Source organism: Manacus candei, unplaced genomic scaffold, assembly GCF_025592945.1.
Source record: "Manacus candei isolate 608988 ecotype Guabito, Panama unplaced genomic scaffold, ASM2559294v1 h1tg000049l, whole genome shotgun sequence".
In the NCBI taxonomy this organism is placed as follows: Eukaryota; Metazoa; Chordata; class Aves; order Passeriformes; family Pipridae; genus Manacus; species Manacus candei.
This window is the reverse complement of record NW_026138097.1, coordinates 31,357,095-31,381,929: the sequence shown is the minus strand read 5'-3', so window position 1 is coordinate 31,381,929 and position 24,835 is coordinate 31,357,095. Positions and strand designations below refer to the sequence as shown.

Genomic DNA, 24,835 nt, shown 5'->3' with positions numbered 1-24,835 from the left:
TGCAGTTTTCTAGCTCTGCAGTTTATAAGATCACTTGCAGAAAACAGGCTAGCAAAATTGTTATAATTCTCTTCAATTTTTAATAGCTCTCTTGTGCTGTGGCTTTAATCTGTATGAAATTGTTAAAGCACTGAGTAAATAAAGCAGCTGTTACAGCTCAAGGAGCTACAATATGGCCACAACTTTCTGAAGAACATTCAATACTACTGCACAAAGTACATATATTCATTTAGAAAAATATAAGTTACTAGAGAATACAAAATTATAGTTCAAAAAAAGGCTCCTGGATTCTTATATGAGAAAATGTCAGTAGGTTATGGTATGTACAGTGTGGTATGGTGGTCAATTCATCAGAACCTGAAAAATGCACAATTCCTGGTTGTGTAGAGCTGGATGACTCCATATCTGTACATTTAAATACCATTTTTATACGTATTTATTTATTATAGCTAACATGTATCCGTGGTTATTTAAATGATTGTACAACTGCAGGCTATGACAGTTTGAACTTTCACATATTCTTTTAAATGCATCTGTGTTTACTTGACCAGCTGAAGAGTGCAGATAAGAAGATAAGAAATGCCAAAGCTGTGAGATAAAAATTCCTTTTTCTATATTTTCAAAATGCATTTGTTCTATTTCCCAGATGGTTTACAGGGGTGAGTTAACATGTTACAATATTAAAACTCAGTCTACTAAGCTGTTTTGAAAGTAAATTTAATTTTACATATAAGAGGACTTAAAGCAATCTGATTTTATTCTGTGCAAAGGAGGACGTCTCTATAAGTTTCAGTTGAATATTTACTCTTAAAAAGCACATGTACCTGATGCAGCAAATGCACATGTTGCTAAGGTCCTTGTCCTTTGCCATCATTTAGAAAAGAGGATTTCAAAATATTCCATCAAAGTTGACAAATCCTCTGAAAAAATACTGGAGGATTTTATATCTAAACATAAACTGACATATACTTTATGCAATTGTTTGCTTAAAAGCTGTGCATACTGTCTTTTCCTTAGATGGCATGGTTCTGGATAAATAAAGTCTGTGCAGATATCTTTGTAGGCCAAGAATCTGACTTGCCCAACTACTTTTGTAATCCTGAAATTATAAAGAAGAACACTTCAATCACCCAGGAACAGTAAAAGCAAGATTATATATCAGGGAAAGTATGTATTAGGGAAAAGCTAACACAGCTTTTGGTGCAGGGAAAGCTTTACATAGATACAGGGAAAGCTGTTGGAGCTCCCTAAAAGTATGTGTGAGTTTTGGGAAGCAATGATGCATAGATGAACTCTGTTTGGATTCCCTGATGGCTTTCAACAACATTCCTTGTAATGAATCTTAGAGCGCTCAGGTTTTAAAAAGACAGAAATGAAGATTGGCAACAGTTCAGAAAAGAGTGGTAAGTATGACCTAAAGTACTAAAAGGCTTCAGTATGAGGAATTGTGATTAGCCTGCAGCCTGGAAAAAAGATTATTGGGAAGGGAATATTGCAGTATTCTATACTGTTCACAAGTGAAGTGAACAGGAGAGGAGATGCCTCCTCCATGTATCTTCTAATGCAAGTACTAAGAATTAAATTAGTGGATGGCTGATTCAAAACAAATGGAAGAAACTTCTTCAAATAATGCAAATATGGACTGTGGAATTCCTCACTATAAGAATATAGATGTTACAGTTTAAAGGGGTTCAGAGGGCAGCCCAACAAATTCATGGAGGAGAAAAAAATTCCATGGAGACTTATAAAGCTCAAAGGTAATATACATCAGGATGACAGGATGAGGATGTCATTGAATCATAAAATTGTTAAGGTTACAAAAGACCCTCAAGATCATCGAGCCCAACCATTAACCCAGCACTGCCAAGTCCACCACTAGACCATGCACCTAAGTGCCACATCTACACATCATTAATCAGAGACTAGGGAAGTATACCAGACAGTCACCTGTGTACTGCTACATTGTTGAGGTACAATTTTCTCTGCCTGTGAATCCTCTCTTCACACGTCTATCAGGCTGTTTGCGTTCCTTAAATAATGATAAAGGTAACAGCAACAGCAATATTTCCATGGTAAGCTTTGTAACTGAGTCTATGATGAATTTTGGAGAAAAAAAAATGAGAGAAAGGAGTTTTATTAATGGCTTCCTAAGTGAGTTCCAACATGGACTCCTAATGGTTCTTTCCTTTCCACATGATCTAAATAGACCATCATTGCTGAGCAGCAAGTCAGATTTTTCTTGAAATCTTAATGCTCTGCAACTTCTAGAGATCACAGAGGTTACACGTACATGGGACAGCCTCAGGAAGTCCACTTATATAAAAGCAGAAAGTCTGCCCAAGGAAAAAGTCCATCTATGAAGCTCTGCATCTTCTGCATTGTGTCGTGTAAGAGGAGAAATTCCCAGGCTGAGTAAAAAGCAATAAAGCAGCTGTCCTACAATTTATGCTTAAGATTGTTAAAAGAAGAAATGTTGTTGATTTAACATACTTCTCTTAAATAAGATTTGCTGTATCACTGAATCCATCTTTTGTTTTATTGAGTACCAGATGCATATTCAATTATTCATGTAAGTATTGTAACCTAATATGTGATGACCGGAAATTATATTAAATAGTCTTAGACCGAGTGACATCTAATGTTTGATTAGAGATCTATTTATAGCCATTTTTATCTGCTAAAACTTTGGTCTTGGGTTTTGACCATATAAGAGAATCTTTCAAAACAGTATAGGTCAAATGTAATAAAATAATAGATAACAGACTATTATGGAAAAAGAAGTAATACTTTGAAACAAATAATAAGCTGGAGGATGGAATTTCTCACATATTCAAATGATAATCTCTTACTTCAGCAATGCATTTCTAAGGTGCCTAAGGGTAAAATATTTTCCCTACAAAAATGGCACCTACCAGTGATTTTGGTAACAGACAATTATAAACTTCTCTTTGTTTACTGACTAGGAGTGAAAATTTCCATGATGGTAGAGAAGTGGCTTGGTATATATCATTACATTTATATCATCCCAGGAATTTTGAATCCTTAGTAGCATTCCAAATAAAAGTTTATGAATGTCAACAATTAACATGAAGATTAAATGCTATTTTTTGCAGCAGGAATTATATAAATATGACCCAAGTGACTTGTTAAATAACAAAGCTTAACACTAGTTTTGAATAACCTTTTCCCAAAATATATAAAAAAGTAGCCTTGTCTCCCTTCAAGGAATATTTGGATAAATTTGTTTAACGTAATGACAAAATTGCCAACAGCAAGTGAAGTAGATTCAGGTCAGCACTTTAGGAATGGAAATTTTAAGTGCCATTTCCTAGCACATTAAGGGGACTTTTTTTTCAGAAGAAGAGAAGGAATTGTTTTAAAAATTATCATACTGTGCAGAAAGATGTTTCTTTTTTACTGTCTGCATTACATCTTGTTGAGACTAAATACAACCTAGCACTCAGTATGAAATATATCACAATACAGAAAATACAGATAGATTCCTGATTTGAATTAACAAGAGCTGTTACAGAAGTATCCTGTAATGTGTGCTCCTCCATTATTTTAATTAAGAAAATATACAGGAGGATCTTCACCATATGGAAGTAATTGGAATACATGCAGCAAGCACAGAGCAGGGCAGACATTTGTGTCACCTTGGCTCTCTGCTTTGCAGAGCTGGAGGACATCTGGGCACCTGCCCAGAAACACTACTGCTATTAATCATAGTAGAGTAAGAAATTACTTTGTGTTGAAACATGAGTATCCTGAAATATTCTTGGCAAGGATATTTCTCCATTATGAACTTGCTGTTAAGCTATTTGGAACACTTCTTACACATTTTTAAGGCTTTATTTATATAATTCACCTTTCGAATACATTGATTTAGAGAGGTTTCAGTAAACCAGCAAGTTCAGTTAGCAGTTTCTAACTGATCTGATTAAAATCTCAAAATCATTTAGGGCAAAAATAAATGGACTGTAGGGTTATCTGCTCTATTTCTATGATCAGAGGAGAGTCAGAGATGAAATTATAGAGTACCTGGGGTAACTACTGGAATCATAAGCACTTTCAATTACTTGGGAACTGCACTCATTGAAGAAAGCATTTTATAAAAACATCACAATATCAAATATTTGTGAAATCATCAAACCATTCCCACCACTTAGTAGTTCATCCAACTAAATTAGAAAGGTCAATCAGGGAAATCCAAACTGCTCTGCCTAGAATGACTAGAGCATCAAGAAACTCTCTTCTGAATGGTGTAAGAGTAACAGATTGCCTCAGGCACACTGGTGCTTCATCTTATGCTGACAACTGGCTAACGACAGTGCCTTGATCTGCATGAAAAAAACCCCAAAGAGGTTAGATATACCAACAGCTGAGCAGCTGCAGCATCCAACTCCTGTAACAGGTACGCCTATTCTTGTCAGACTTCACAGTTCTGCATTAGGTTTTCTTCATGAGAAGGTTTAAGCATAAAAGAGCAAAAAGTGGTTTCAAGGACAGGGGAAGGCTGGGCACCCAACTACTTCTCCTTCCAGTAGGAAAAGGGACAGACAGGATGCTGAGGCTTAACAGGTTGCAGTAAAATCCTTTGCACCTTCTTGATCTATTTCTTTCCATGTCTGAGCAAAAGAATTTTATATTGACTTTGTTTATTCCAAATGCAGCATAGGGGCACACGCTCCATCCTAAAGATCTGTGTACCCAGCAGCATTATCTAGTATCTCCTAATTTTATGTAATAAGGATATAAGTAATTACCTGTTGTTACATATCCCAGTTATTTCCAAAATCTTACTAAAAATTCGAGGACACATTTGAAACCTGAATGGTTTTATACTTTCCTCTGAGATAGATTTGTGTTGTCCTTTAATTATTTTAGGCTATTTGTTGCCTGACTGATGTTATTTTGATGTTACCTTTAAATAAAATTCCAGCTCACCTCCAACCATGCAATCCAGGTAGTAGAGTGGAAAAGAGGAGAGATGGAAGTCTCCTTTAACAAACGTCTTGAAGGTTATCATCTAACCAGAGCATACATAGGGTGATTCATACATATGCTCCTTTTCAGAGAACCAATTAACAAACTAGAGAAAAATTAGGTTGGATTTTTCTGTTCCATATGCAACTGGAGATGGAAGACACGGTTGTTTCTAGCAATTTTCATTCTACACTACAAACTCAAAGGCACTTATTCTGGCCACCTTTTCTTCTCTAAAATATACATGAATTACAACAGTTACCTCTCTTCTGTATTATGCTAAATATGGACAGTTGCAGCAATAGCAATATTTTGCATGGCTAGCCCAGAAACAGTAAGTGAAGCAAGGACAAAATGGTAGGATAAGAAAGTGTCAAAAAGCTGGAACTGAAGCTGAGCAGAACGTGAAACCTGATGATTTAGCAGAGGTTTTTTTCTGGGGTTATTTATTTATTTATATTCTTGATATATGTATCCCTCAAGCCAAAAAAAATGTTTTCTTACACAGACTCCTCACAAAACACAGGCTGCTGGGATCTCATGATTAGGTGTCCCTTAAGGAATGTTATTCCGTAATTCTCCACCTCCACTAACTATCCCAATCACCATGTTTACCACGACGACCTAGGTATCCAGGGAAAGTATGTGTTCCATGCACTGGCTGTAAATCATCTCTCTGAGCTGGGGAAGCTTTGGACCTTCCTCCCTTCAGCAAGCACAGGTGCCAGTGTTATGGGGGTAACCATCTTCACTGTGGCCAGAGTTGGGTACTTAATTTATTAACTAATGACAACAATAACAAACTATACACTTACAGAGCAGACATTTCACACGTTTTCAGGGCCTCAGGGCTGAGGAAATGCTTGCGCCTCCATGGCTCTCTGACTCCAGGCTGATGGCAGGACAAAGCTGATGGCTTCAAACGGAAAGATGGTGGGTTTAGATTAGATATTAGGAAGAAATTCTTCACTGTCAGTGTGGTGAGGCACTGGCACAGGTTTTCCTGAGAAGCTGTGGATGCCCCATCCCTGGAAGTGTTCAAGGCCAGGTTGGGAGAGCTTTGACCAACTCCCCCATGGCAGGGGGATTGGAACTAGATGATCTTTTAGATCCAGTGCAAACCATTCTGTGATTCTGTGAATCTAAGAGATAAAAACAAGACTTCTTGGAAGCTCTAGTTTTTAAGTGTCCTACTCCACCAAATCTGACACATAAACTGCTGTCAGTGCTAGGAACCAGAACACTCCAGTATCCAGACCAGCATCTACAAGCCTCTTGCCCCCTACATGTTCTCTCTGAACTACCATGTAAACAGTTTCACCTACCTGCTGTTGACTGTTTTGCTCTCAAGCTTTTTCCCACATTATACACACTGGAAAAATACTTTACCCTCTTGTGTCCTATATACATCCCACCTGCCAGTCACAGGACTGACTTCAACAGCCTTAGAGACCTAGGGCAATCCAGGCTGAGTAAAACACACTTTAAGTTCATACAGTAAAACTGTGAAGGAAAAAGTGATTATTGGTGGAACAAAGACCGAACAAAAAAGGAAGTGCGCAGGATAGTATCAGGCAGCAACTGAATTCATTTAAGTAATAAGTTTCAAAAGGAACACCTAGTTTTCTGTTTTTCTTTTGCTGTGTCAAAGTTTGGTCAGGCACAGTGGTGCTTGGCATCATGGATGGGCTCTGCTTCAGGCAGGTAACAGCACAGACGGTGCTTCAGGTGTGCAAAATACGGCACCAACAACTCAAAACATACCTAAATCCCTGTTAAGGTCTTTAGCAGGCTAGACAGGTCTGCTATGGACCACATGCATATAGTGCTATTTTGGAGCTCCTGCCCAAAACCACTCTGTTTAGCAACTAGAAGCTAAAGTAATAATTTGCTGTTGCAAAAAAAAAGGTAAATCTGGAAGAACAAACGTAACCACAAACAGTTCCAGTTTCACAAATGCCCAAAACTAAAAGAGCTCCTCTTGCTCCCACTGCAAACCCAGTGTTCTGCACACACACCAGAGCCCTGGGTGAGGTGCCCAGTGTGCTGTCAGGACCACCTTACACATCAACAGATCCCACGGATGACCTTACAGCTAACCAGAAGGACTTCAGGTGACAATTGCTCATCCCCAAAATCTCCTGCTTCACGTACTAAGATGGAAGTTTTCACTACAAAACCAAAATACCAAATTGACATTACCTTCAGATGTAAAATTTTAACAGCCAAGTTTTGATATACATTTTATTTCTAAAATCGTGGAACTGAAGAATATGCTATTTTTTCACAGCTTTCAGTTCACACTCCAAAGAGCAGCATACAACAGAAAAACTCAGGATTTAGATTTTTTTCAAATTTTTATTCAATAACGTGTTTGCAGAATATGAATAAACAAAAGCTTACATTAAATACTGTACAAAACATTAAAGATGCTGAGGAGACAGTCCCCAGGTATGCTCACTTACTCTATCCTCAGCCACCTGCACTGTAGCTCATAGAACAAAACAAAACATCTGAAGGTTTTCCTGGCTGCAACTAATTATGACACATGAAAACCGCAGCCCTTGACAGGCTCCTGCTCAACAGAATTTGGCAAGACAAAAGCAGCCAACTGTTTGTACTGCAATTAAAAAAACCCCAAAGTTTACAAATGAAAAATAATCAAGTGTAATAAATGTATTTCTCTTAAAAACAGACAAGTGCACAATCCTGAGGCACAGCTTTCAGAGGCCAAAAAAACGTGTTTTTCTGCTCCGGAAATGCACTTTGTGGGAAATGCTCTGTATCGATGACCTGTAGGCATTTACAAATCTCCAAAACCTTTCAGGAAAGAAAAGCAGATTACCACAGAAAGTTTCAACTACAGTGTCTGAGTAGAAGTCTTCAGAAAGATAAAGCAGCTTCAGACCACAACCATCAACAATCATTAAGCTCCTTTACAGTCCATCACTGAAAATTTTAGTACAGTTGTTATGAGGGCCTGGATTCCCCCTCTCTCCGATCAATGTTTTTATAAGGTGGTGTCAGTTTATGGGATATTTTTAAAGCTATAAAAGGCCAGCTTAGGGAGGAGGATCTTCTCCTCGAATAGCTTTGTACTTTGCCATGTCTTCTGGGAACACCTTTGTCAGTTCTTGAATTAACAGGCTTTTAAATTTCTGGAAAGAGAAGAAAATGTATATACATCATCTGAACAATTTATTTAGATTTCATCAAGCAATGTTATCTGATGAACAGAAATGTTTGTATACAACACAGCCTCACATTTCAGTGACCTAAGATAACAGTACCCAAAAAACTCTCAGAACCACACAAACACAGAAAATTATGCTTACAAAATCCACAGAAAATGCTCAAGTGAAATCCACTAGCAATGCACTAGGCAGACTAAAATGCTCTTAAATTCACAGAAACTAACTAGCATTTTCTCCTAAGAAATACTAAGAAGCTGGGCTTCTCCAGTAAACTCTGGTGCAGCAATATCTGCCTAATCTTATTAAGAAAAACTGATAAAGGATATGTCCTCTTGATCTGATATGGAACCCACTCCACCTTCAAAAAGAAACTCACACTTGGCTTAGAAATACATAATTCTTCCCACAACATTTACAAGCACAGAGCATATCAAAAGAAAGAGAAGCTTAGGGAATAGGGAGATATGCCTACACTGTGCAGTACAATTTGTCGTACTCCACACTAATCAAGTTCAGCCAAAGAACATCCTGAAACACAAACAGCCCTTTCTCAAAATTCACTAAGTTCCCTTCTCTGTGCTTTTCCGCAGTAGTTCCAGCAGTTAAACAGTATCAAAGAATGCTTAAGTTCATACTAGATGAAAGTACAAGCTCAGAAAACCCCAAACACTGGCATTTTCATTACTTTTATAAAGATTAAATCATGCTTACAGTGCATGTTTGACATTTTAACTCTCTAAGATCCATTCAAGACTGGAAAAATACCCCTTTTCTTTTGCTTATTTCTAAATTTACACACATCAGAATTACAGACCTGTAAAAAAACCCAAATAAAATATCCATATTGGTAATACAACTGTAACCAAAATAAAATCATAGTGACATCTGCATCCCCAACTGGGGAATGAACTACAGGTTTCCCTTCCTGAACAGGCAATATTAGTATCAACTAAGATTCATGGATGCAGAGCAATTTCTAATACAAATCATATAATAACAGAATCTAATAAAGGCACAAGTGAAAAATACCTACGTAATTACAGAAAAGTAATTATCAAATACTTATCAAATACATTATTGCATCAATAATTTTATTAATTCTAGTTTACCTTCATTGTGTCAATTTTTCCTTTTACTTGCTCATTTTTAGCCAAAGCTCGCTCCAGACACTCTTTAGTGTAGAGCTGAGGGTTGCGGCCTTGATCGATGTATCTGAAAATAGAAAAGATACTGCCTAAATGATCAAATTCCTACTAGGATGCTCTCTAATGTACAGCATTATTTACCTTACTTTTTCTTTCTACTACTATCTGAAATGCGCATTTAAAAAATCACAGTTTAACTCAGCCATTTCCAAAAGACAACCCAAGAAGGACGAGGCTATGGCCAGCAAACAGCTTCTTTAAAACTCTGTTTCCAGAAAACCTGGACAGCTTTGAAGAAAGTATTAAAAGCAAACAAAAATATGTATCTACTAGCTCCTCACAGGCAGGAAGTACAGATGAATGAAGAAAGATGGTCTTTTTCCATGCAACTGAAAGGGCAGTAACCATGAAGTAGCTTAGGACACGGTGAGTAATAAGCACAATAGAAATACAGCACCCGGCAATTCAAGGATGAGGAGGCACATACTATAGTAAAGAGTAAAAATCAACACAACTGTATCAGCGAACCTATGTGCATTTCTGCTTTGCAATACAAGGATCTGGCAAAGGGAAATTCCATCACTGAGTAAAGAAAACAACATTTAAGATTGTCACCACAAATCTACAGCTGGAGTGAAAGCCCAACTCAAAAAAGACCTGTACAGCCAGTAACACACTAGAATACAGCAGACCAGTGACATCTAGACTTACAAGACACACCAGTAAATTGTCAGCTACATCACTGAACTTCTCGTGTGTAGCTCTTCCTCTACCCTCATGATTTTTCTTTTAATGTTTTAATTCTCTGCCACTCCTGAAACTAAACACCTGAGTACTGGCTTTATTTTCACCTCCAACTTTAAATCTTGACTCTATTCCACTGTAAAAGTATACTTCCCAAATAAAAGCTTGCTTACTAAATTGGTGTCCCTGCCCATGACAGGGGGGTTGGAACTAGATGTTCTTTAAGGTCTCTTCCAACCTAACCCATTCTGTGATGTTATGAAATCACTAGATTCGGCAAAATCTGTGTTACTGCCCACATATGTAAAAGTCAACATGAGAAAAAAAAAAGAAAAAAAAAAGATCTGAAAGGCCAGGTTGGACGGGGCCCCGAGCAACTCATCTAGCAGGTGGCATCCCTGCCTGTGGGGGGGGTGTTGGAACTAGATGAGCTTTAAGGTCCCTTCCAATCCAAACCGTCTCGTGATTCTGTGAAAACACTTGTCTAATTTATCACTTCTCTTACCCTCTTCTGCCTGCTCATGTTCTCGCGAGGCATTCAGAAGGATCGGGCTTAAGAGACAAGCAGCCCACAGGGAGAATACTCAGGCTGCAAAAACACGCTACCTCGGGTCACCCGACAGCGGCAGCTCCCCTTCCAGGCGCAGCGCGACTTACTCAAAGACTTCCAAAGGCACGCTGATATCGTGAAGCTGCTGCCGGCATTTGTCGATATCCTGCAAGCCCGTCACCATGAAATTCCTGTTAGGCAGAAAAATGGGTCGTTGTTAGCCGACTGAGGGGACACTGCACGAGTGCGAGGCCAGGGACACGACACCCCAGCCAGGGAGAGCCTGCGGCTGGGGAGGGTGGGAGGGGAAAAGGCCCCGCGGCCCGGCCTGGCAACGGCCCCTCACAATTTCTGATTGAGCCCCGTCTGGCTGCTGGGCTGGAAGTCGCTGACGATGATGCCGAGCTGCCGGATGTTCTCCACGAACTTCTCCAGGTGCTCCTCCAGGGAGTCGAACTTCTCCGCCATTGCCATGGCCGCCGCTGCCCCACCCCGCCCTGCTTCCGGCCACCGGCGCATGCGCAGGGGGGAGGCGGGGAGGTGGCTGTGACCGCGCGCCTCCGGCACAAACCACGCCCCCTCTGGCACAAACCACGCCCTCTCTGGCACAAACCACGCCCCCTCTGGCACAAACCACGCCCTCTCTGGCACAAACCACGCCCTCTCTGGCACAGGCCACGCCTCCCCCCCCCCCCCTCAGGGCAGAGGTGGTGCCTGAGCAGCGTCGCGTCCGTCTGGGCGCGCTCGAAGCTGTGCTGTGTGTGCTGGTTCTGAGTGTTTTTGTAGTCTGTGTAGGAAACAGAAGCACGTTCTGCTTCATAATAAAAGCCTACACTGGAATCGTCTGGGTAGTGGCAAAATGTAGAAACGCAGGATCGCAGATCGGTTTGGGTTGCAAGAGACCTTGAAAATCATGTAGTTCCAACCCCTCTGCCGCGGGCAGGAACACCTCCCACCAGACCAGGTTGCTCAAAGCTCCATCCAGCCTGGCCTTGAACACTTGCCAGGGGTGGGACATCCACAGGTTCTCTGGGCAACCTGTTCCTGTGCCTCACCACCCTCACAGTGAAGAATTTCTTCATAATACCCAATCTCAATCCATCCTCTTTCAGTTTGAACCCGTTACTCCTTGTCCTATCTCATATCAGTTTGTAGTAAGTAATCTAGCTGTCATTTATCCCTGTGGAAAGGTTATTTGACATGCTTAAGATCCCATGGCACTTCACAATAACTGTATCTTTTATGAATAGCTTGTTTCCAGCATGCCTGTTTTTTGGTTGAATCTGAGCAGATCAGTCCAGTAATGTCAGGAGATAACTCGTCCAGCTCTGGAGTTCCCAGCACAGGAAGGATATAGACCTGTTGGAGCGAGTCCAGAGGAGGGCCACCAAGGTCATAAGACTCATGGAGCACCTCTCCTATGAGGAAAGGCTGAGATAATTGGGATTGTTCAGCCTGGAAAAGAGAAGGCTTTGGGGTGACCTAACTGCACCCTTCCAGTTCCTGAAGAGGCCTATAAGGAAGAGGGAGAGGGACTTTTTAAAAGGTAATGGCTTTGAATTGAAAGAGGAGCGATTTAGATCAGATATAGGGAAAAATTCTTTACTGGGAGAGTGGCACTGGAGGTTGCCCAGAGAAGCTGTGGATGTCCCAGCCCTGGAAGTGTTCAAGGCCAGGCTGGATGGGGCTTTGAGCAACCTGGTCTCGTGGAAGGTGTCCCTGCCCATGGCAGGGGAGTTGGAACTAGATGATCTTTAAAGTCCCTTCCAACCTAAATCATTCTATGAATCTATGATTCTATGATGATGGTTTGATTCACAATGAAGGGTTTAAATGAACGTTTGAATCAAATATGGACTAACTAGAACAGATATTCTAATCAATCAACAGATTTAATGTATTTTATGCATTTTGTAGCTATAACTTGCAGCCGTTTCTGTTCCACAGTGAGAACCATCAAAATCAGCAGTTCCTTATTTCTTGGATGTATCTTTTTTTTCCATTTATGGTATCAATAACAACACCACCACCCTCAAGTGGTCAGTTTCTGTTCTGGGTTACCATGCTAGATCAGTAGCAGAAAGTTGGGTCTTTGAAAAATATAAACCACTATTTAGGAGTTCATAAGATTAAGTGTGCAAAAAAGTATGCCTGAAATTAAAAAGCAAGTGACTGTAAAGAGCACTGAATATTAAAGAAGATATAGTACTCTGCAAATGTGAAATAAAAAAACAATCCTAGGATGCAGAAATCAATTTATCAAATCTAGGCCTTGACAATATTGTCATCCTGTTAATGAATTTTGTTAGATAAATGTATGCAGTGCTTTTAAGGTTAAGGATTGCTATAAATATATTACCAGTTGTTAATTTTTTCTCGTGATCACCAACTTGGGCAGTGTTTTCATGTTCTGGGGATAAAAAGTAAAAAAGTGAAACCTGTATTTCAATATGAGAGAGAGAGAAAGAAAGAAAGAGAGAAAGAAAGAAAAGTCCGACCAATAAATGAATTGATCAATAGGTACATAGAGACAGAAAGATTTAGAAAGAAAATGTCATAGCTCATGATGTAAATAACCATATTGCACTCAAACCCTCATTTCCATACAGAGAGTGGGCAATTACTAGCTTGTAAGCTGGACATCTGCACTAGCAGTTAAGCAGGGTTTGTGATAAAGGATGGAATGAGAGACCATATGGATCAATATGACCCATTTGGGAAGAGCAGCACAGATTACATAAAAGAAAATCCTATTTTGCAAACCTCTAATGAGTTTTTCGAGGGGTCAGCAAGCATGTAGATAAGAGCCATCTAAATGATACAATCTACTTGATTTTCCATCAGCTTTTAGTGAAATCCTTGACCAAAATCTTTTAAGGAACTGTCCTGGTTTTAGCTAGGGAAGAGTTAATTTCTTCTCTGTAGCTGTTACAGTGCTGTGTTTTGGATTTGGAATGAGAACGGTGTTGATAACACACTGATGTGTTGGAGTTTTTGCTAAGTTGTGTTTATCCTAAGTCAAGGACTTTTTTTCTTGTCTCATGCTCTGTCAGGGGGAGAGATCATAGCTGGGACAGGTGACCCAAACTGACCAAAGGGATATTCCACACTATAGAATGTCATGCCTGGTATATAAACTGGGGGGAGTTACCCAGAAGCACGGCCAGTCTGGGTTTGGGAAGGGGGTCTGGCATCGTTCAGCAGGGGGTGAGCAATTGCATTGTGCATCACTTCTTGTTTCCTTTTTATTATCATCATTATTATTTACCATTACTATTGTATTTTACTTTATTTTCAATTATTAAACTGTTCTTAACATACAAGTTTTACCTTGATTCTCCTCCCCAGGGAAGGGAGGAGGGGGAGTTGAGTGAGTGGCTGCATGGTGCTTAATTTCCATCTGTGCTTAAACCACGACAGGAACTAAAGCAATGGAATAAGGGGAGAAGTCTTTGACTAAATAAAGAACTGAAGGCCAGATAGGAAATGCAGGATAGGAGTAAACATTTAATTCTTTCAGGGGAGAATTGATCCCAGAGGAGTTCAACAGGGAACTAGGCTGAAAATTGTGCCATTTAATATGTTCACAGATGACCCAGAAAAAAGATCAGATGGTACAATGAGAAAACTGGCTTCTGAGAAAGTTATTTGGCAGACTAAAGATGAATACAGGTTATAGGAAATTGTAGAAGGACCTAAAAAGGCTTTAAGACAGATCGTGTAAAGCAATGCACATAGCGAGCAAAAACCTCCTAGTTTCACATGAAGATTCGAGACCTCTTGACCGTTCCCATACAGGAGCAAGGCTTGAGGATCGCAACAGAAAGTTCTGTGAAAACATCAGCTCAGAGCTCAGCAGTGATCAGAAGTCCTGTGGAGAGTTAGGAATGGTTAGGAAAAGAATGCGAGAACAAAGCAGAAAATGTCATTGTGCTACCGCATAAATCCACAGTTTGCCCCAGCCTTGAGTACTGCATGCACTTCGGGTTCCCTGGAGGAGACCTGGAAAGGAGTCAGAGCAGGGCTGCCAAGATGGCTGTAGATATGAAATGGCTTCTGTAATAGGAAAGCATGAACCGACAGGGACTCTTCAGCTTGAGAGAGAGCCCACGGCCAATATTTTACTGGATCTACAAAGCCGTGAGTGCTCTGGAGTCTAAATTGTCTTTCAGCACAAAAACTAGGGGCCATCAAATTAAAGACAAGAAGAGAAAGCTTCAAAACATGCAAAAAGCAGTGACCTTTGTCATGCAAAGTTCATTGGCCTTGTAGGAGTATTTGCCAATGGATATAGCGAAAGCTTAGCTGGGATGAAGGGAAAATGGGACAAATGCTTGGTAGGCAGAGAGAGGTATGTAAACCACACCTGGCTCAGGAAATTCCATGAACCAAAGGTAGCTCAAGGCCAGTAGGGTAGTCAGGAGAGGTCTTATAGATGTTTTTCCTGTCTTTGCTCTTCAGCATTTGCTTCTGGTTACTTCTAAGCAGGAGCCATCTGAATCTGGGGGGTTACTGCTATGAGGTCCTGCCTGCCTGGAACATCAAAGGATGGCCTGTGCTGTGTAGGATGCAGACAGATTGCATAGTGGTTTCTTATCAAGCGGAGCATAAGAAGGTTGATTTGAGACTGTTTAAACAGCCTTCAGGTCTGGAAAAAGATCAACTCACTGTTTTCTTATTTAGTGGTATATATACTCCAGATAAATGACTTGTGTTTAAGATTCATTGCTGAAAGTGCTGATACAATCAACTTCTCAGAAATACAAAAAGTGACAAATAATTAATCTGTTTGTCCATCTCTAGAATTGTGACTCTCCTCTGAGCTCCTGTATTCTACTGCTAGCCAGTAAAGTGGAGGAAAATGAGTAAAGAAAGCAAAACACATCAAGTTCCAGTCACTCATGTTTTCCCTCCTTCTGTCTCTCTCACTTTTCTTCTGCATGATTGTATCTAATGCACCGATCACTTCTTCCTCATTCTGCAGACCAAGAAATGGAGGTTGAAATTTTAGACCATTAACTGAGAGCATCACCTACCTAAGAATTCCATTTTGGGAGCCATCTACCCTTCACTGTTTTGATTACAACAGGTAATAAGCAGAAGAGAAGCAGGGGAGATAGATGTGAAGAGCACAGACGATACCATTTACTTGCTCTTGATATGTCAGGCTTATGGTATTTTTGTTTAGAATGTTTTTCAACTGACTCAGAAGCATGTGGTATTTTCGCATTTTACTGCACAAAAATAATGTGATACAATAAACAATTTTTTAAAGTCAATTATGCAGCTGAATAAGAGCTGTAATTACAGTTTCCATACAGATTTGGTGTTTAGTAATATGCTCATTAATGACTTGAAATAATACGTCTTACCACAAGTTAGCAGGATGATGCATTTATGCATCATGGTTGGATCTCAATCTCATTGAAATCATCTAAATTTATTTATCTAAGAAGTAGCAGGATCAGAATTTTGTTCATAAGACAGTTTTTGGTCTTCTAAGTCCTGCAGATGTGGGGATTTTCTGGGACCTGATCCAAAGATAACTGAGACCCATGAGACTCTTTCTATTGATGGCAGAGGACATTGGATGACAGTCTGTTCTCACAACGCTGGAGGTCAGCAACACAGCGAAGGACTTACATATATGTTTCAGGACAGGAATATTATTACCACAGTGTAATGATAATTCATCTAGATCTGCAATACTGAAAACTTTTATTTCATAGTACCTTTATTATCCCATAAAGAATTGATTCTTAATTTTGTTTTTCAAAAATATGCTGAGAAATCAGTAGAATTATCTAGGGTTTTTTGCGCTCCATTTATGTTGCAGTTTTTCAGACTCAGTTTATGTTGCATCCATATTGCTGCCATATGTCATTTAAAGCAAAATTAAGATCTATTCTTCTGAAGCACAGAGTTGCTTTTAATATTTGTCAAGCAGCTTCACGTGATTTTCTTTTTCACAGGTGTGAGAAATACATATATATATATTACTTTTAGAAAAATACTCTTCTGATTATACAATACTAACAAGTAAGGCTGATTTGCCTATTGCTGTGGTTTTTGTTGGGTTTTTTCAATTTTTTTTTCCCTGTAGCTCAGAATAACTAGGGCCCTGCATTTAAAACTAGTACTTTTTTTCATTACCAAAAATGTAGGAAAGAAGGCATAGGAATATCCCAGGCAGTAACATTTACTAAGACTCCCAGACCACATGTGTGGTAGCAAATGAAAGGACTTGGGACCATTTTCCAGCACTGAGTCCAGCTGGCATGGAGCAGCCCTTATTTGTATTCCAGGTCCTGAAAGGTACCTTAAAGCAATTCTGGAAGAATATGGGTGGTCCGGATAAAAAAGCTGGCTGGGTACCTTTGTCACTGTTAAACTGTGGATACCTGTGCTCCTGTGTTTGTGTCCTTCCCTGTCACTTCTCATTCTTATAAGGTAGATCTATTACTCATGATATACAAGAAAAATGAAGTAATGGCCACATGGGCTCAAAACAGGACAAATCAGAAAATAAGAAGAATTACTTAGCATTCAGGGTTATGCCCCTGAAAAGCATTTAAATAAGCAAGTTGTGCAGAGCCCTGGTCACAGCTGGTATGGAGTTACTGGCACTGCTGACTTTGGCCTAGAGTATCATAGAAGGATAGAATAGAGAAAAGGACAGAATGGTTTGGGTTGGAAGGAATCTTAAAGACCATCTAGTTCCAACCCCCCTGCCATGGGTAGAGACAACTTTCACTAAAGCAGGTTGCACAAAGTCCCATCCAACCTGGCCTTGAACACTTCCAGGGATGGGGCATCTACAGCTTCTCTGGGCAACCGGTTCCAGTGTCTTATCACACTCACAGTGAAGAATTTCTTCCTAACACGTAATCTGATTCTCTCCTCTTTTCAATTAAAACCATTCCCCTTTGTCCTATCATTATCTGTCTGTGTAAAAATGTTGCTCTCCCTCTTTTTTACAGTCCTGGGCTTTATGTGGATATCCTGTAGGAGAGGCTTGAATCAACGAGCACAACAGGATTCATGCTGATCAACACAAAGTGTCTCATGTTCAGCAGAACTGCCCACAAGCTACCTCTAGTTCAAACTGGGACTACCAGGTCTTCCAAGCTATTTCTGAACTGCCCAGGTTCAAACCAATAATGGTGTATGAATGAGTGGGCAACTGTAGGCTCTGGGTGACTTCAGAACACGGTGGGGCAAAAGGCTTGAGTATATGGCTACTTCAGTCCATCCTGTCACATGGACTCTTTGGACACAGTCCTAGCCAGTTGGCTGTCTGGCATATCTTATCATGTCAGTAGGCATTCCTTCCTGAAAGGCACCATGAAACAGGCAGGCAGTGAGCTAAAGACTGTCTTTCTACTATTATAGGCGGGAGGAGTTCAAGTAATTCTTTAATTTTAAACTTACTCTTCACACTCTTATGTGTTGATATCCCACTCTCTTTACATTCTGCTTGCATCACTGGGAAAGACACTTTACTGTTCATGTCCAGCATCCAGTCTTTAAATAGGTTTTATTTACAGAAGTTGCCTGAGGAACACTCTAATTTATAGCTATCGATTCTTTCCACACCTCTGTCTATCTGATGAAGTGCTTTATTGTCCAGTTAGTTTTGTTCTCAGATATCTATTTAATCAAATAATTGAATCATCTCCCAGGTTTCTATATGATAAATTAAACACAGTTGAATTCTTTACACCATTTTCTTTAATGAATTTCAGCTTTTTAGTGTTTCTGTTTTTTCAATATCAGCAGAGGTATTGGTCTCTGCAGAGGTATTGGCCCCTGTTCACCCATGCCTTGTGCTGCTCCTTCCCATTTATGCACTGCAGGACTGCAAAATTCCTACACATGAGAAGATTCCATGGGAAGCTTGTGATGATCTTGTACATTGTGACCACTAATTTCCTTTAGAGTTTCCCTCTACAGGGAATATAGTCTGCAGTTACAGGAACTTGTATGATTTGCTCCTAGTAAGATGACTTTGCAATTTGTTTTTATTAAAATGTATTTATTTCACAAACACAACTATTCAATTTAGTTTGCCTCCACACTATTTGTCACTTTGCTGGCCTTTCTGTGTGCTCTTTTTTTTATTTGCAATTTCTTAATTTACCTCCAGATCATCAATACAACTATTAAATTATGGCAGTAGCAGTCCCCTGGGCACTCTACTGGCAATATTGCCAAATAAAGTCCTACTTGGGAGCAGATCACCTTGTCTGTCACACTGCTCCCAAAACTGATTTTGGATTGATTGGACCAGCCTAATGTGAGGCAAATTCCAAGTGAAGTCTGGCATAAGGGATTGCTCCAGGGTCCTCTTTTTACAAACTGTATGGATGAGTTTGTGTCAGATTTGCCTTGTTCAGGCCACTAGTCCAACGCTATCACAACCAGCATCATGTCCCTATAAGTCTCCACAAGCCCTGGCTCAGGCTATACCATCTACATCCTTGTCATCATATCATTAAAACACTATTTTCAGGTCCTTCAGTGTCCCTGACTTTCTTTAATTAGTAGCACAGGCTCCTCCTTTCAAAAGCTAGAACAGGAAAAGCCCTCTCTCACAACGATCACCTCACAGACCGCATAGCTTGGCTCTTCTCTGTTTCTTTTGCCTCCTTTCTGCTCCCCAGCACAGGTCTTCAGACAAAACCTCAGAGCACCACTCTGGGGAATGCCAGCTGGCCCTCCTGACCCAGCAGTTCTTCTGGGATGTGGTTTCCCTAAGCTCAGGAAAAACACCTCTGGAACAAAATGTGAGATGGAGGTGTCACAAGAAAATCCATATGAGCAACAGTTCACCGTGGTGTGTCGTGGCTGGGGACCTGTGTATCTTCCTTGATTCCCACCTTGGCAGGCATCTACTGTCTGCCAGAGGGTGGAGAAACAGAAGACACTGCGTGTCCTAGGGACCATGACACAGAAGACTGATCATGCACAGGTAGGGAACAGCCTGCCCTGGTGCCAGCAAAAGGCTGATGGAAGAGGAAGGGACCATCTGTTCTCAGAACAGGAGGAAATCAAATAAGATAAACTGATTCAGGAAATGTTTGGTTCCCTGCCTGCCCAAGGCCCTGGTGCTACTGGGTTGACAGCAGGCCTTCCACTCTCTGTCTTCCCTTGGCCACCAGAACCACAGTGTCAGACCTGCTTACAGCCTCCTTGGATGAGTACCACAGGTAAAGGGATAAGTCCTTGGCCAAGCCTCATGAGACATAAAAATAAACACACCTCTGAAAATAAACACACCTCTGCTTCCAGTTTTCACATATTTTTTTGCTTTTGCATTTCATTTACAAATGCCACCACTGGCTCAGAGTCCAAGAATATATATGAATCTTGTGGCAAGATTTTTAAGGTTGGGTACAGGTAAATGAAGACCCAGTTTAAACCACTATCTGCCTGTGACTGACTATATGCCATGAAGGTGACATAAACACCCTGCACTTGGCAACCCTCCTCCCCATTGCAAAATATCTGTGTTTGGCAGCAGGTGAGAGGAGACCGAGCTGGGGAGCTGGTAGAGAGGCTGAGACTTGGGAGAAGGAAAGAAGGGATCTTCAGAGTGCAGCCCCTTTTCTCCTTCCCCTGATCTCCTGTGGTTGCAGTGAGAATGACGTTTGAACATCCAGCTCACCCATGGATTCACAAGGGTGCTGGATCTGCCCTGTCCCTCCCGGATCTCCTATTGAGCCAACCAACCACTAAACCAAGTCTCTAAATGCCACATCTGCACAAAATACAGCGTTTTTGCCATAGTCCAAAATGTACTTTGGACTAGAGCAATGTGTCTGTAACTTTCTGTAGATATGACTTCCTTCATGCCCATCTGTCTCCAACTTCTTTGAGTAAGCTATGTATTCATCTCTCCAGTCAAGAACCGGGGAACTACCAGCTGGTGGCAGCAGCAGCTTCTCCAAGATCAGGTTGTGAGGACTTGATCTCAGTTCCTGGTGACACTGGTACACAGTACACAAATACACACTCTCACTTTTAAAAAACTAAGCCATTGTCAGTAATCTTGCAACTAATCTATTTTTAAAAGAATTTAGCTTCTCTAATCCTTTGTCACCCCTTTTGAATTTTTTGCATAGTAGTTTGGGATTTATACTTGGCATTGCAAAACAGAAATCTAAAACATTTCTCTTACTGTTGTGATGGCAAGGCTGACATTAAGATTTTAAGATAAAGGAGGAAGAGTTCATTACCCGTAAATGTTTTGCAACTGACCTTTCTTATGGCTGTGTGCTGTAAAGAAGATGAGAGAATACAGTGGGAACATGAAGGTAAAGGATTGACCAGAGTCAAAAAAAAAGTGTTAAGCAGGCATCAAAGATGAGTGTGTGTTGTTCTGGGATCCAAATGTGATCTTATTATCATCTTATACAAAGTTTCTAATACTTCCCCATCTTCACTAAAAACACCTCACTTAGTGCCATCTTCAGTCACATCAGCCTGTTCTTTTAAAGCTGCATCACTCTGACAGCACATGGGTTTTACCCACGTTGTTCTTTCTTTGTCGCTTCTTTGCTTCTCCAGATTTATGTAAAAACTCATTACCACTGGCCCCTCAGTACATTACTTTGGACTTTGTACCACTGAACTTTATCCTGTTCCTGTCACTTCAGGTGAGCAAGAGGTCTGCGATGCAGTTTTAAAACTTCAGAAGCCAAAAATTATTTGATGGCATATAAGGTATTGGAGGCTAAGTTATTGAAATTCCAGCATTCTGCCTTTAAGGTTTAACTAAAGTTGGTCTCCCTGCGTTAATTTTGTGTGGATCACATTGACATCCCTCTGTCAATGAGATGATCTACAGTGCCTTTGCTGAGCCAGGGGTTCATCTGGCACTCTGAGTGGGTAATAACAGACATTTGTGTGTTACTTTGGTGCTGTGCACCACAGTACTGGAGTACCTGGAGTGCTGGTTTCAAGCTCAGCCACTGGGCACTGACAAATGAAACAGGTCTGGAAGCAGTCCTCAGCTTCATGTGGACTGCAGCTGAGGTAGGACACCACTCAGACTCTCCCTGGGGTAAAAAGCCACCTATGATGAGCAGGATGCTCTGTAAAAAAAGGGGTACCTAGGGCTCAGATGCATATTCTTGCCCCCAGTTAAAAGCAGGAGAGCTGTAAGGCCTCACCAATGGCCCTGGCTCTCTGGTTATATGTGGGAGCCTAGAAAAGTTCATGATCTCAGACCCTGTAAAATTTCTAGACAGAAAATTCCGAGAGTCACACAAACAAAAATTTTTGCATCCAGAGTACAGGGCCCATCCTATAGTTACCATTCCTCCAACCATTCCATGGGATAGAGCTTCCTCACTGAGCAACTACAGAATGACTTTAAAGGTGATATTGTAGGATAAAAATGTGGCCAGAGAATGCCAAGGCTAAAAGTGGAACAAGATAAAGGATGCATTGTACCTCTATTTTGCGAGAAATTTATAAGTGATTCTGCTCTTTGCAGTACTGGTCCCATCTTGCATTTGTGTATGAGTGCAATAATTTAAAAATACCTTTGTGTTTATGAGATGGTCACATCTGACACAGAGTTTCGTGGTTCAGGATTCCTGGAAGCAAATCTCTTTTAGTCAGTAAGTAGCAATACATGAAGGTGAACACCATAAAAAGCTTCTCTTGAGCATTTCCAGTGACGTGCAAACTTAAAAATCACAGAATGGTTTGGATTGGAAGAAACCTTGAACATCATCTAGATATAACCCCCTGCTATGGGCAGGAACACATCCCACTAGACCAGGTTGCTCATACCCAGTGCTGAAGAGACTCTGACTGCTGCTTCAGTTAGACAAAAGGGGTTACTCAGTAAAAAGAAAAGAAAAACAAGGACATTAATAACATCCAATGGAGAGTTAATTGAAACATGCTCTTTGAAAGGAAAAGAAGCAGATAAAATCTGCCAAGTTGTGCAGCACCTGAATTAGTGAAGGTCCTAGAAAAGATGGCAGCAGCTCACTGGATGGAGTGCCAGCTGAAAGTTCAGAACCTACTGGTAGTGCCAGTCGGACAACCATATTCTCCAGCGATATTGTTTACCTTGCTCATTCCCGAAAGCTATCACTGTGATATAATGGCTATTCATTTACCTCATTAATTCATTTACCCAGGTATCCTTTGCATTTACATGGGATTAGTATGTCTGTTGAGCGGCGGTCACCTCAAGAATTTTGTTTATCTAAGTCAGTGAAAGAGATTAGAATTGCCATACAGAATTCCGACGCAGAGAAGAAGGCAACTGTGGAGGATGTGTCAACAGGAACACAGGAACCACATGTGCACCTCTATAGGTTTGAATGTTCCAGGAATGAACATTTTTGTGTCTGTCTTCATTCTTGCTGTTTGTTGCTGAGAATGCCTTTCCTCAGAATATTCTTTTAAAAATAAATGATGCTGTCACTTTGGAGTATGAAAGGAGGCAGAAAAAAAGGAATAATCAAATGTGCCCAGTGAGATACTAGTAAGCATTGGGACACTCAGACAGGCTAAGAAGGGAGAGATTAATAAAAAACTTGCTTGCTGAAAAGGTGTGTATTTGCAGATTTTGCAAAGACTTAGCTAAATAAAACTTAATTTGATTCTAGGAAGGAGCATGCTGTGTCCCATGCTATAAATGAAACCAATGAATCCTGCCAAGCTGACTTAGGTATATAACTTTTTTTAAAAGTTCCAGGCCTAGAGGCTGGCCTATCCCTGAGTATATCAGCAAGACACATAAACCTCAAGATTTTAATGCCACCTATAACAATCTATCTTCAGACCTGCAGAGGAAGGCACAAAAAGAGCAGTAGAGGACAAGTCATGCATCAGGAAGAATAAAATAAAATCTTTCCCAACTCCAGTGAAAGCCCTGAGGCATGGAATTATTATAAGTATAATGCAAATTGACAGTGATCTAATCTATTTTCTCACACATTGGGGGATACTGACACATCAGATACCCAGGGATTCATACTATAAACTTAATTTTCTATCTTCAGGCATTTTCCTGCTCTATTATGTTGTACAATTATGTCAATAAAGTTCTCAGGCTCCATCCTACAAGACTGCAAGCTACTCCTTCCAGTGCTTGGGAGAGTATTTGAGGTCTTCATTCATCATATAACTGGAAACCTTTAGACTTCCAGTGCAGATGTATTCAGAAATACTCACTGTACTGCCATTTGATCATGTGATGAAGTCAATATTCCTCTCTGACATTTACTTCTCAAATATATTTATAAAGTCTTATCACAGCCCTGCTCAGTCTTTGCTGGGCTATACTAAACAAGACAAGATCTTCTAATTCTCCTGTGAAGATATGACTTTTGTTCCCCTAATCATGCTAGAAATGCTTCTTCGCACTTGTTCAATTTAAGTAATAGTTTCTACCCACTCAGACCCTAAAATTCTGCTGCATTTAAGTGGAAGTAAACAATACACATATGAACTTTTTGCTGAGCCCCAGGTAACTCCTTTTTTGCAAACTCAGTAAAAACAAGAAAATCACTGGCCAGTATTATCCTTCTAGAAATAACCCCCACCTTCCTGGTAGGCCCAAACAATACCAAATTGGTACTGCAGTGGGAGTTCAGAGTTCTGAATCTCCAGCTAGTGGCAGATGCTTCTCTAACACAAAAAGAGTGTGAGATATTCTTCATCAGCTGCACCCTGCTCCATGTGGAGCTGAAGGCTGCTGCTGGACTTGAGCTTTGAATGCTGTTCTGTGTCACTAATAAGTGGCTGAGCCTGAAAGCGACTCTCCAGCCGAAAATGTAGGAAAAATATTTGCAAGAGGTCAGTCTGTTTTTCATACCCAGATGCCTTCCTGATTTGAAAGTCATTGCATCACTCTAGGATGTCTTAATGCACTGTAAGTGGGTCAACCAGTCCTGCTCCAAGGCAAGGACAGGAGAGCTGAGGAAGCCCGGGTATGAAAAAGAAGAGTTGACTCCATCACTTCAGATTTTTAACCCTGCACACAGTATGGACACAGATTGTGCCAGATTTCACTGCTTCCAACACCACTAGAGCAGTCCCTGTCAGAACACAGCAGAACACTGTTTGGTCAGACACACTTATCACACCTTCCACGTCACTGAAACAGCTTTCTCATCAGTTCCATCATTAATCTTGTACCATTTCACAGAGCAATGGCACAAGGCCACAGAGGGGCTGCTTGGCTCTGG

General features: G+C 40.5%; 1 protein-coding gene across 1 annotated transcript; it reads right to left on the bottom strand.

Moving 5' to 3' along the window:
* Nucleotides 1-7,197: 7,197 nt before the first annotated feature.
* MED10 (mediator complex subunit 10) lies at nucleotides 7,198-11,148 on the bottom strand. Its single transcript, XM_051799052.1, has 4 exons — nucleotides 10,966-11,148; nucleotides 10,727-10,810; nucleotides 9,290-9,392; nucleotides 7,198-8,144 (listed from the first exon to the last, which is right to left on the bottom strand). The coding sequence occupies exons 1-4, from the start codon at nucleotides 11,136-11,138 to the stop codon at nucleotides 8,049-8,051; spliced, it is 456 nt and encodes a 151-aa protein (XP_051655012.1). The 5' UTR covers nucleotides 11,139-11,148; the 3' UTR covers nucleotides 7,198-8,048.
* Nucleotides 11,149-24,835: the final 13,687 nt, after the last annotated feature.